Source organism: Chanos chanos, chromosome 1 (assembly GCF_902362185.1).
Source record: "Chanos chanos chromosome 1, fChaCha1.1, whole genome shotgun sequence".
In the NCBI taxonomy this organism is placed as follows: Eukaryota; Metazoa; Chordata; class Actinopteri; order Gonorynchiformes; family Chanidae; genus Chanos; species Chanos chanos.
Window position 1 is genome coordinate 15,859,575 of NC_044495.1, and position 12,689 is coordinate 15,872,263.

General features: G+C 42.9%; 1 protein-coding gene across 1 annotated transcript in view; it reads left to right on the forward strand.

Annotated features, from left to right (window-relative positions):
• The first annotated feature begins 2,423 nt into the window (after positions 1-2,423).
• wnk1b (WNK lysine deficient protein kinase 1b) overlaps positions 2,424-12,689 on the forward strand; it is a 74,843-nt gene continuing 64,577 nt past the window's right edge. Inside the window, exon 1 of the mRNA XM_030771724.1 lies at positions 2,424-3,182. Coding sequence (XP_030627584.1) covers positions 2,424-3,182 — 759 coding nt within the window. The remainder of the gene's footprint in view (positions 3,183-12,689) is intronic.

Sequence of the window (12,689 nt, forward strand, 5' to 3'; positions counted from 1 at the left end):
AAATTAGAGGATACATTGTTTCGCCTAATCAGGTTTATCTGACAACCACCAGTAAAATCGCTGAGCATTGTGTGGGATATCCGTACACCCAGTATTTGAACTTGGCCTTTCCAGCAGACAACGCTCTGTAAATAGCTACGAATATCAAACAGATCATTATGAAATTCACAGTTTCTGCTGTACCAGAACTGTAATATAAGGCTCGCTTTCATTGTTTGCACATTTTCTCAGGATTATCGGTTGGGAATACTGTCTGGACAAGTAATCCATTCGCCCCTGTCGCTTTGTTCATAGAAAAGGAAGGATGGATATAACCATACGAAAGGTAATATTTTATCAGTGTGTAAGTATATAATTATTGTGCTTGAGTAAGTTATCTTATTTGCCCGTGTAATTATTTGACTACATGTTGTAACGCCAGCTTGTTGAGATCAGCTGGCGGTGGCATACAGAGGTGTTGCACGTTGTTTGCTAAAATTACTTTGCTTGTGTATGAATAATATAGGCTCATATGTAGGCAAATAGCGTCTGTTCTCGGTTTCACCTACCAGTTTATTGCTTATACCTTTCTTGATTGATGAAACATATGTTGTTTATTTAGCTGAGACAGATTTGCACGAGTCTTGTAAGCTTTGTTTATTCTGGCTCGAGACAAATTTTAACATCAATCGAGCTAGCCGCTACGAGCGTACTCAGGTTATTTTGTGTTCATTTTATATCTTCTGCGAAGCAGTGAATTTCATCTTTAGCTACTGTGCCAATTGATGGTATATGACTGTACCAACAAGGAGCTGCACTTGGCAAAGTTGTGTTTACTGTTGCTGGAGTTTTACGGCAAGGTAGCATCACATGCGCTAACTCAACTATGATCAGCTAACTTACTAGCCGATATTGAGCCGAATGGACAAGGCCAGCGCCGGGGCTGTAGTAGCAATAACTGTAGCCGTTAACCTAGCTCACTCAGTATTGGTAATGGTCCACTTTCGCGAAACTAGACCGTTGCCTTTTAGAGAAAGTGTCCAGCCAACATGTGAAAATTACCGGTCATAAACACAAAATGAACCAGCTGGATCCTTTTCGATAGCAGGGAATTATTGTAACCGCTCTTTACTTGAACGTAGTGTGTTAGTTAGCTCGATAGCTCGGTTGACAGTTTGTGAGTTAGCAACACTTGGAAGTCTTCTATGATACTGTGAGAACATTGTTTAACCAGTGATTAGATTTAAATTCAACCAATTTTAGAGTCGGTAAGATATAGAAATGCTTTTAACATGTATGACTTTTATGTTTACTCGTCCATAAGTAAATGCTGAGACGTCAGGGGTCTGTATTATTTCTAGGTGACAGTTATCAAGCTAGCTAGTTAAGATTAGTGCCCCCAAGTGTTACGATGGTCTTTCTCTAAGTGTGAAGTTTTCAATCCATAGTTGAACAGTTGGAGCAGTCTTTGTACATTTTTGTGTGAAAGCGGTTTTCATGGTGTCGTTTTTGAAGAAGGCAAGATTATTTATCAGAATCATCAAAGTAATTTGTATCCCGAAAAGGAAACGTTTGAGAAAATGACCCGCATTTTCCTGGGGCAAGTACGTTAAATCAGTCATTCCGAAATTCATCAAGATTAATCTGTTGCATCAGCTTTATCCGAGATCGGGTGAGATTGGCTGCATGAATGACGTGTTTAAATTTACTCAAGACCTACAGAAATCATCAGTGTCTGGTTGGGTAATGGATTGTTCATGAGTGTTTGATATGACTTGGTAAAGCACCCGAAGTATCACATCCAAAACACTGAATCTTATTTTCCCTTCCCTTTGCTTCTGCACAACTGTATGCCAAGCCACTGCATTGTTACTTTGTGAATCACAGAGGTCAAACAGACAATGATGACCTAAGTTTGGACATGCAATTACATTTTTTCGCTCTCCTTCTGTTCTCTTACAGTAAATCTGGATTGGGGTTTGGATTTGGCGGCTAGCTTGTCCGTGATATCTTGATGCTCTAAAGCACAACACACGCTCCGGGCCTTCCCTCTTGCGGTCCCCTATGCTCAATGAAGGCTATCAGTGGGTCACTGCAGGATGGATGGTGTGGATTTGACGGTTCTCCTGTGTCACCATCAACGCTTGCTTCTCTGTGACTGTGTCTTGTTCTTTTCTATCTATAAAAGAACACCCCCTCTCCTGGGCTCAGGCCCTGCACACTCTGAAGGCAGTAACTGTTGTTAAGTGGCACTCACAGAGGGGTCTTCCAGCATAGTCCAGAGCTCACCTGAGCTTATTTTTGTGTATTTTTTTTTCTTCCCTCTCTTTTTTTTTTTCCTCAGGAGTTTGTTAGGAGCAGGCATTCCTCTCAACAGAGGCTTGTTTAGTTGAGGTTTACATTTTGGAGTTTAGTTATTGTAATTTATTTATATAGAGACAAAGATGTCAGAAAACCCTAATGACACAGCGGGAACCTTCTTGGCGCCTCCGCCGCCTAAGAACATCAATGGTTCAAGCTCGGACACTCACGTGGGTGAGAAACTGGGAACAGAAGTCCGGAAGCGCCGTCACACCATGGAGAAAGACCTCAAGACGGCAGAGCACCGCTTCTTCCGCCGAAGCGTCATCTGTGACTCCAATGCCACGGCCCTTGACCTACCCAGCAAAGCCTGCATCCTCACCTCCCCGCCCGACTGCGAACCACCAGTATTTCCAGCAGGGCTGGGCCCTGCACCCACTGTGGCGGCTGAGCCTTGCATTGCCGTGACACCAGTGATGGTGGTGGAGGAACAGGTTGAGGATGTAGGTGATGGTGGCATGGGCCCGAGGGCTGATGGGATAGTGGTGGACCAGAGCGCACCTGCTCATGATGTGTCCTTGAGAGAGAAGGAGGGTAAGGTACCTGGGATGGCAGATGCAACTTCCAATGAGTTGGGAGACCAGGAGCTGGAGAGCAGTGCAATGGAAAAACGTGAGGAGGAGGAAGAGAAAGGTGCAGCGAAGGCCCGAGCAGAGGCAGAACAACGTGAGGCAGAAAAGAAGGTTCAGGAGGATGAAGAGGTGGAGACCAAGGCTGTGGGCACCTCACCTGATGGCCGATTTCTCAAGTTTGACATTGAGATTGGACGAGGCTCTTTTAAGACAGTATACAAAGGCTTGGATACTGAGACAACTGTAGAAGTTGCATGGTGTGAACTGCAGGTAAGTGCCAACAAGGCCATTTCTCCTTTCTGTCTCATGCCCTTACGTTAAGAGCAAAAATGTATTGCTTTGTTCCATGTTTACCAATTGAGTTGCGTTGATAAACTCACCGCTCTGGTGTCTGCATTTAAATGCTTTCAAAAAGAAAAAAACAAGATATTGGAGTGTAGACATAGTGGTTCAGTGATGCCTTACCTACAGTTGGTAAGGCGGCTGTGGCTTCCACACTTACAACAGGATGTCTCAACAGTAGTTGTTTGTGCAAGTTTGTGGCAAGAGTTCTCATGGTGCCCTATGTAGGTCAATTAAGAAGGGAAGAGAAAACTTTGGTTGCAAGTGTGTTAATCATATGACTGAAGTTGCTAAGAGAATGATTCAGATGGAAACAGTATCTGAAAACTCTTGATAAATGCCTTGGTAAGCAACTAGTTTCCAGTACAAAGAGATCTTAGTTTAGGAGTTTCAACATTGGCTTAAATGGGAGAGTTGGTCTTGCTTGTACACAGACCTTGCTTAACGGGTCAAAGCAAATGAAACTCAGTTGGATCTCATTACCCAACGGCTCACTGGATGAGTTATTTCCCCACATGCATCACAAGACCTGTTTACACGGATCTCATTTAACTCAAAATCGCTCTTTTCTTGGAGGTAGTGTTTTTTATTGTACCAACCAAGAACACTTCCCTTTAATGACAACCAGTACAACTTCACACCATGACTTGTTGTTGGATGAAAATGGCCCACTTTAAACTGGGACGTCAACCGGAGACCGTGGGTTGAATGATTAATATCCATAAAGCTCTCATAGATTATAAATGTTACATAAACGTATCTAAATGCATGTCACTGAAAGCATTTTAAATTGTGCTTGAGTGGAATGAGTAATCCAGTGGATGCATGTGAGGTCAGGACCAGATGTTTGGTATTTTCTTGCTTCTGCTGAATTTGTCTCGAACTGTTATGCTATAGGATTCGTACGACATGGGTGGGTGTGATCGTAGGAAAACATAGCCAGCATGGAGCATCTGGAACCTGAGAATGTGCTTGGGGAAGGGGGGCGTGGGTAGGTTGATGCTTCCTCGATAGTGGGTCTAGCAGCCTCTTTCCATCTAGTGTTCAAGGGAGGTCAAAGTAGTGTGGGGTTGAAGGGCCAGCAGTGGCAGTTAGAGGTCTTAGAAGAGGTCACCAAGACAAAGAACTTGTGCAGAAAGACAGGGGAAGTGGAAGAAGGGGACGTGTTAGAGAGACACAGAGAGAGAGAGAGAGAGAGAAAGACATGGGGGGAAGGGTGAGGAGACTGGGCTCTCCCCAGCATTCTTCCCCCAAGTCTTTGGTCATTTTCAGGGAGCACTGAAAGCAGTGATCAAACTTAGATCATTTTTAGTAGAGGGAAAGCTTAAGAAGGTATGGCATTGTTTGCGAAAAACTTTATTAAGTGGGGGGGGGTTATTCTGGAGAGACAAAGGGATTTTCCTTGCATGCATGCTGTAATGTTTGTTAATCTTTGTTTTTCTGTTGGGTTTGTGCAACTCTTTTCTTTCACCATCTTCACTGTAAGTGGTTTCATGAGTTCATGGGTTTCTTTGCTGAGCCTAAACTTCAGGAGCAGCAGTTGAAACTCCGCCTTCTCTCTTTAATGCAGCAGTTTAAGAAGCATTTGCAATTTAAATGAACTAACATAGTTCTGAAAAAACGATTCTCTCATCTTTCTTTCATGCATTTAGGGCAATGCTGTTTGCATGAATCGAGTGTTTTCATATCAGTTTTGGGAAAGAGAAAATAATTCATGCAAAGATGAGCTAAACCTTTTTTATTGTAGAATTTTACTGATAGTGGTATGTGATGTTCAAAATGTTTTATACTTCAGGTTAAAATCTAAAAAAACCTTATCTCTGCCTCACAGTCATATCCCAGGGAAAAAAAGGCATGAAAAAGCCCACTTGAATTAGTCTTGCCTCAGTCATGTGGTAGGCCTACTTTCTGCACAGCTGAGTGCCATTTCACTGAAGGCAAATGTAGTCCAAAATGCGGGATTGCGAAGTACTGAGCCGGATGACAAAACTTAAGAATGACACAATAATGGCTAATCCCACCCCCTCCCCTTCATCTGTCTGCCAAATGCACATAAACACATACAAGGCTTCAGTGTGTATGCTCCCTTCACAAGACCATAGGCATTTGTTCCTCTGTTTTTCTATTATTCTGCTTTATAATAGTGCTAGTATGAAAGGAAGGGAGACTAGCAATGACCAGTGCTCCCAAGTTATTTTTTAAAATGCACTCTCTGTGTCCGTCTCTCCTACATTGTAGGCCAACAAATCTCAGGATGGCAGGAGAGACCCCCCCCCCCATAAAAACACACAAACAAACAAGAAATGATGTTGTATAAACAAGCATAAAAATGAAGGACTAAACTTATATTGTTTAATTTCTTGCAGATCCCCAGTCTACCTTCTCAACTGTAATGTAGTTAACTACAGTATAGTTGAGAAGGTAGACTGGGGATATGCAAGAATTTAAACAATATAAAATGAGAGTGCAATTTAAAAGAAACATTTTGAGACCAGTTCCATAAAAGTGACACAAATGAAAATGCAGTTGAGAAAATTAAATTAAAAGATAACCGAATTAAAGAAAAACTAAAGTAAGAGAACGTATTAAACGTTCCTTTTACAACGGTTACAGAGGAACATAATCAAGTTGAAAGTGCATTAGTATAAATCTTACTTGCCTAAAAATAAACGTCTGCTTCACCATTCTTTTTTTGTTATTGTAAAATACAAGATGAGACCTGTTAACCATCAGACCAACAGGAAGCCTGCTCACAGTCTTGTCTTTTTCGATTTCAGAAGCCTGCTCACGGTTTGGTCCTAACATTCCGCCTTTCTTTTCTCTCTTTCTCTCTCTATCTCTCTCTCTGACCTTGTGTGGTGGAAAGAGTGCTCTAATGGTGTGTAAGCCGGTTATCACACGGCCTCTCCACTTATACTTGGCTCACTGTCCATCTTCCACTTTCCTCAGGAGATGTGCCAGAGAATGCCTGCATGCAACATCAAGGGGGAAAAAAAAACACACACACACACACACACACAGAGATACAAGTGACTCAGGAATGAATGTGCACTTTGCACTTGCTCTGACATGAGCTAGGCCTGCCTGGAGTGAGAAAGAAAGAGATATTAGAACAAGCGGGCCGGGGAGACATCTACTTTGTTTTAAACTGTCACTGTTATGTCCTGAGCCCAGTTTCTGAGTGCTTGGCATTTGATAGGGGTGATGTGGAATTTGTGAGGGAGGTTTCTTCCTCTTAGGTCAGCTCGGAGGGATGTGACTGTTGTGAGGCAGAGCAGGGGACGGTGTCGTCATCAGTGAATAATGCAGAGGAACAAAAAAAAGAATCCAGTCCCATGGAACTGTGCCATCGCCATTTCCCTTTGGATTGTTGAAATTCATTTTTTTTCTCAAGAAGAGGAAGACTGTGAGATGGGCTGCACTTCCTTTGTTTGCAAACTGTGTCCTCCTTCCTTTAATTCTAAATGTGTGTGTGCGCGCGCGCGCGTGTGTGAAGAGACAAGCCAACCGCATGTTTGGGTGAACTCGGGGTGAATTGGGGACACGGCAGTGCGTCAGGCAGATGCTGTATGACTTCCTACTGAAGCACAACCCCACAAGAGATATGCCTCTCTCTACAGAGCTGCATTTGTCTGTCTCCATCATCCTGCAAGTGTGGAATCTGTCTTAAGCCACAATTTCGCATCTGACCAGATCTCAAAAACGACCCCTCCCCTTTGTAGTTTGACTTCCATTCATCAGGTTCTTACAGCTAGCAAAGTGAAGCCAAAAGAAGATAAAAAAAAAAGCCATCATAGGAATTATTCCAAAAAATGTCCCTACATCTGTGGGCTAAGGTCAATCCCCTGGATATTCAGCCTGTCGGTGTCTGTCAGAGAGACTGATGAAATGTGGACATTGTGGTTTATAATGAAACTGTATTATACTAGTCAAAACTGCTATGTTGCGAAGTCACAAAAAAAAGACCTATTCGACTGGACAAAAAGGTAATACCATCTAAGGGGTATGAAGGGACTTTTAAGTGGGATCAAACCTATCATTTAAAATCATAGTATAATCTGGAACTGGAAAGCATACCTTTTAGATGGTTGCCTAGTTTGACCAGTCAGCGATGTGCAGTGTGCAGTAGAGGCTGCACATCTGTAACCAATATTGTGGTATAATTGGTGTGATTGGAAGCTGTGGACCCTTGTGTAGATCACTTTTGACAGTGATGAAGTGACTGCTTAGGTAGGCCCATTTCCAACGGGTCAGGCAGCCTCCCCTTTAGACACACTGCACTAAATAGTCAAAGGCTAACGTAGAGCAGGCGGGGCTCCTTCACAAAGAATGTGTAATCTCCTGTGAATTTCTATGCAGAGCCTGCCAGGGCTTGTCCCATTCTCTCTCTCTCTCTCTCACACACACACACACACACACACACACACACACACACACACACACACACACACACACACACACACACACACACACACAAAACATATTTCACAGAGGTGATCATCTTGGGCATGTGACAAAGTGTGTTGTAATTCCGTGGATTTCTTAAGAGGTCAAGACTGCAGCTTATGAGGAAAATCAGGTTTTAGCTGTCCCTCACTCTCTTTCTTGTCCTCCCTTTTTCTTTCTTTTCTCCTTTTCTCTGGTGTTTTCTCTGTTTTTCCTGTCTCACTCCCATAGATAGCGTAAGAGTGCTTAAGGTTATACAGTTGACCCTCCACATTCACGGGGGTTAGGGGCGCAGGACCCCTGCGAAAGTGGAAATACCACAAACCTTGATTCTTCATACTGTTGACCATATTCTACACACACAAAAAAGTAAAACAATACACTGTACTTCATTTATGACTTGCTAAACTTTTTTTTAGGTTTCCTTACGTTTTCTAGTCTATGTGCGTCATCTGCGATTTTCACTGCAGGCCGCAAAACTTGGGAAAAAAATTCCCACTTAAATGTGGCAAACTTGCGAATAATGAAATCTGCAAAAGTTAAACCTGCGAAAGTCGAGGTTCGGCTGTATGTATATTGGAAGGGCCGTAAATTCCTCGCATTTGACAACTGACCATAGGGCACCCCCTCAGGTACTCTCATTGCCCCCTCTTTAAACTCTCACTCTCTCTCTCTTGCTCTTCTCTCAGCCCTCCTGAATGTAATGTCCCTATAAACAGAGTATAGATTCACGCGTCATTGCCAGTATTGTTTATGAGTCACTATAGCCATGTTGTCAGTCACTTTTTCTACTTGAAAGTGAGTGAATGAAGTGAAAGTGAGCTGATCATTTGAACTGCTTGTGATTGAAGCCTTCTTAGTACAGACGCCTTCTTTGTGGTTCCACCAGTATCAGACATGATTTTTAAAAATTTAATCTGGTTCATTATGGGAACATTTATTGCCTTCACATTTAAAAAGTCAGGGACATTTTTAACTTTTTGGGGCATTTTTATCCTGAGCCCTTTATTTCTGTCCCTGCACTCCATGGATGAGATAATAGTTTGACTAAAACAACAGGCAACTTTTTTAACAGAACATGTATAGCTCAAAGCATTTTACTACAGTTGTTCAAAAGTACTTCTATTTTAAAATATTGATTTGTAGATTACATTCATTAATTTAAAAAAAAAAAATCTAGTTCCACCAGTAAATCAATAGAATGTGTCACGAAGTACTAATTAATAACACAGTATTTGCCACATTTCAAATACAGCAGGCTAACATGTTTACTTTAGAATAAAATCATAAAGGTAATTATAATGAAATATACATTTGGTGTGCTTATCTAAGCTAGGAACTCTTGCATGGGTAAATACATTGAATGCACATTTCCGGACGCACACCACTTATCCAGTCTGTGTGCCGTACCACAGCAGTGAGAGCTGCACTGGGCAATCACATATGAACACAGCAAGTGGAGAAAGTAAATCACAGGTAACAGTGACAGAACACACAGACTACCACTAAGTGCAAGAATCTCTGTACTATTACAAATGATATGTTTTATGTGGAAACTGATGTGTGGCAGATAGAGAATACTGTAGCGGGTTTGTACAGTGACAGTTACAAACATGGCAACTTAATAAGAAATAAATAAAAGGAATGGGAATGAACTGACAAGTGTGCGTGTCTGTGAATAAACATGTGCTGTGAGCATAGCAGTAGCTTTGATACTTGATTCTCTACCGCTCTTTCATACCGCTTATCCAGCCTCCATAGTCTGACTTTCTGAAGACATTTTCCTGATCAAATGCTCTTTTAGTGTTTACGTTAGACATCCGTTTAGTGTGTGTGTGTAATAGTGGTCGTGTGGTCTGGCCTGATATTCTGAATGAATGTGTTGCAACCAATACACCACCCCCCGCCCCAAATTTAGTGTTTCGTCTCACATTCTCGGGATTCCTGTGGCAGGACGTCAGTCATTTGGTAGTGGCTCTTGTCTCAGGCGCACACACACACACACACACACACAAAAGAAAATAGGGTTTGGGTTAAGGGGAGGGGGGGGGGGGGGGGGGGAGGGTGCCTCACCTCAGTCCCAATACAGCTCGTCTTCCCTCCGTCCTTGTGCCTTTTGTCTGACTCAGATGAGTGAAACAATCTGAAAGCCCAGATGAATCAGATTTACCTCCTCTGCAGTTCATACACATCCTCAGTTCTCAGCTCAACTCGGCTTCTACTCTTGCTTGTGATTGGCTGAATGGTTTGAATGGAAGGCTGCTCTGGTAGAGTTTGATTTGTATGGGGATCCCTGTGTTTAAGTCAAAGCTCCCTGTGACTTAGTGACTTAGGGCTGGAAATGAGAACATGACGGAGTGTTGGATCTGGCTCTGGGGAAGAGCAGTCAGTGTCCAAGATCATACAGACAGATATTCTGCCAGGGGACTGTTGACTCAGACTTTGGCTTTAATTGGCTGTTTCCTTTTAATTTACTGCATTCACTTATTCCTTATAAAATCATTTCTCTGCCCGAGGTCATGAAGGTCCAACTCCTCTCTTTTTTTTTTTTTTTTGTTCCTCTCTTTGTGTTAGGGGACATCTCTTCGCAGTATGCAGCAAGCTGAAATGCTCAAATCGGAGTATTGCATCTGTTTCTCTCCCCTGCTCTGTCTCGCCATGATTAAGGGAGAAGTTTCAGTTCCACATGGAGATAAATCATATATCACATGGTGTCTGAGAGTGGAGCAGGCCAGGATAGGCAGGAGCTGTGGCCTGTAACCAACATTTGGCTTTGATCAGAGCAATCTGAATGGAAAGCCTAAGCATGTTCCTAAGAAAAGATGACATTTAATTAGTTTTTTTTCTTTTCTTTTCCAGTCTCATTTCAAGTATTATTTTAGCATTGAAAAGTAACTAATGAAATGTGATGTAGTGGAACTCGGCTGATTTTGTTCAGAGGCGGGAATTTTTGTGTAACAGTTTAGTCAATTCATGGCACCATACTTTGTCACAGGGCTGTAAAACAGTCTTTTAGGGGATTTTTGCTTGAGTTGAAACTTTGCTTGGTGACTTTTTGGCTTGATCGTGCCGTCAGGGTTGGTTTCATCACATTTGCTGTGTGTTCTGTTGTCTCCAGCTGTGGGGGGGGGCGGGGGGGAGTAGGTTGGCTGCTCCTGACAAACTAAGTTTCAGTCTAAGGTTAATTTAAGAAATGAAAGCAAACTGCAGGAAAACAAGCCATGACCGTTTTGAGTGAGCAATCTTACAGGGCTTTGTCTGAGCTGCACGTCTCCTCCAGGGGTCCAAACCTTGTTTTTGTTCCCTAACAAATTGTAATCACAGCACTTAATGTTTTCCAGCGGTAGGATTTCACCTTGTGTCCTTTCCTCCCATCATCCTCTGGTTGCGCTACTCATTCTGCCCTGAGACTGAGGGGATTTTGAGACATTTAGCCCGACCTTGTCAAAGACGCCAAGGAAATGCCCCTCAGGATAACACACCAGTGAAGACAGAGCAGGGAATGAAGGAGAAAATGATTTTTGTTTTCCCCTTCCTCCTCCTCTTCCTTTTTTTTTTTCTTTTTAAATCTAAAAATAGCCTGTTTACAGCTGCGTTGGTTCTGCAGCGCGGTCAGAATTGGAGCAGACGTGGGCAAGAGAAAACCTGTAAGAGTCGGTCCGCTCTGATTGGAAAAGAAATGAGCAACAGCCAGCCAATGAAATGCTAACAGCTGCTACCTGTTCCTATATCAATAAGCATGACTCAGAGCCAGTCCTTTGATGTTTGTGGGGGAAGTGACACCAACATCTTGTCAGAAAGTGTTTTAACCTGTCTTTGTGTTGGATTCCCTATCATTTTGGGGGTTGACTGGCCAGAAAGTAAAAAGCCCAGTCATACCTTGAATGTTGTCGTTGTGAAACGGTATTCTCTTCCTCATAGTCAGTTATCTGCTACTCGTACATAAGAGATGACCTCTTCTGCTTCTTGGCAGTAGGGCATCATGGTCCTGTACATGGCCTTGTGGTCTTGTCCCTGTCAGGAGTGGAATGGAAGAATTCTGATGACCTTACAGTGGAAAGGCATCGTTAGCAACATGGGAGGGGGGGGGGGGGGGCGACATCACCCATTCTGCCTGTATGGTGTGGAAAATTTACACATGGCTTATATGGAAAAGACAGTTGAGTAACACTGATATGTGCCCACACAGGCCTTGATAACCATTACTGTTGTCTAATGCCATGGAAAAATTGTTTACAAATGAGGGTGTGGTTTTTTTGCTTTCTTTTTTTTTTTTGTTTACAGCAATTATTGAGTAATCCAGAAACAGTTTTTGTCCTTAAGATAAAGGCAGCTTTGACACCAGCTAAGCTTTTTTTTTTGTCTTTTATCCTGTTGTTGTAACTATGACTCTTTTTGAAGATTATGTCATCGTGGGGCCCAGCAGAAGTGCTGAGGAATGGGTGATGTGAAATATTCAGGCAGGTTGGGCTTCAGTGGCAGTGCACCAGGCTCTGAGCCGCCTCATGCATTTTATAAAGCATTAATGTCTGAGAGCCGTCTGAGTTTCTGCCTCATGTGTCTCACTCACTCCCGTTCACTCTCTCACATTCGCTCTCTCACTTTCTTCTCTTTTGTTTCCTCTTCTGTCACTCAGGTTATACTCTTTCTCCTACATTTACCATTTGCCTTCTTTCTGTCTTCCCCATTGCCCCCACCTCTCCCTCCCTCTCTTTCCCTCACTCTTTCTCTCCTTCTCTATCCAGCTGTCCATCTCGTTCTCTCTCTCTCTCTCTCTCTCACGCGCACACACACACAGACACACACACACACACTGACATGGGGAGTGTGTCAGTCAGGTGGCTGTGTTCCTGTCCTGTTCCTGGCTGAATCAGATGACCTGACTGTAACCCTATTGCTTTTCTGTGGATAAATGACTGTGCGCTGAGGATGTTTCTCTGGGAGACGGAGAGTGTTGGCCCATTGTCGCTTGATCACCCTATTGTCCTA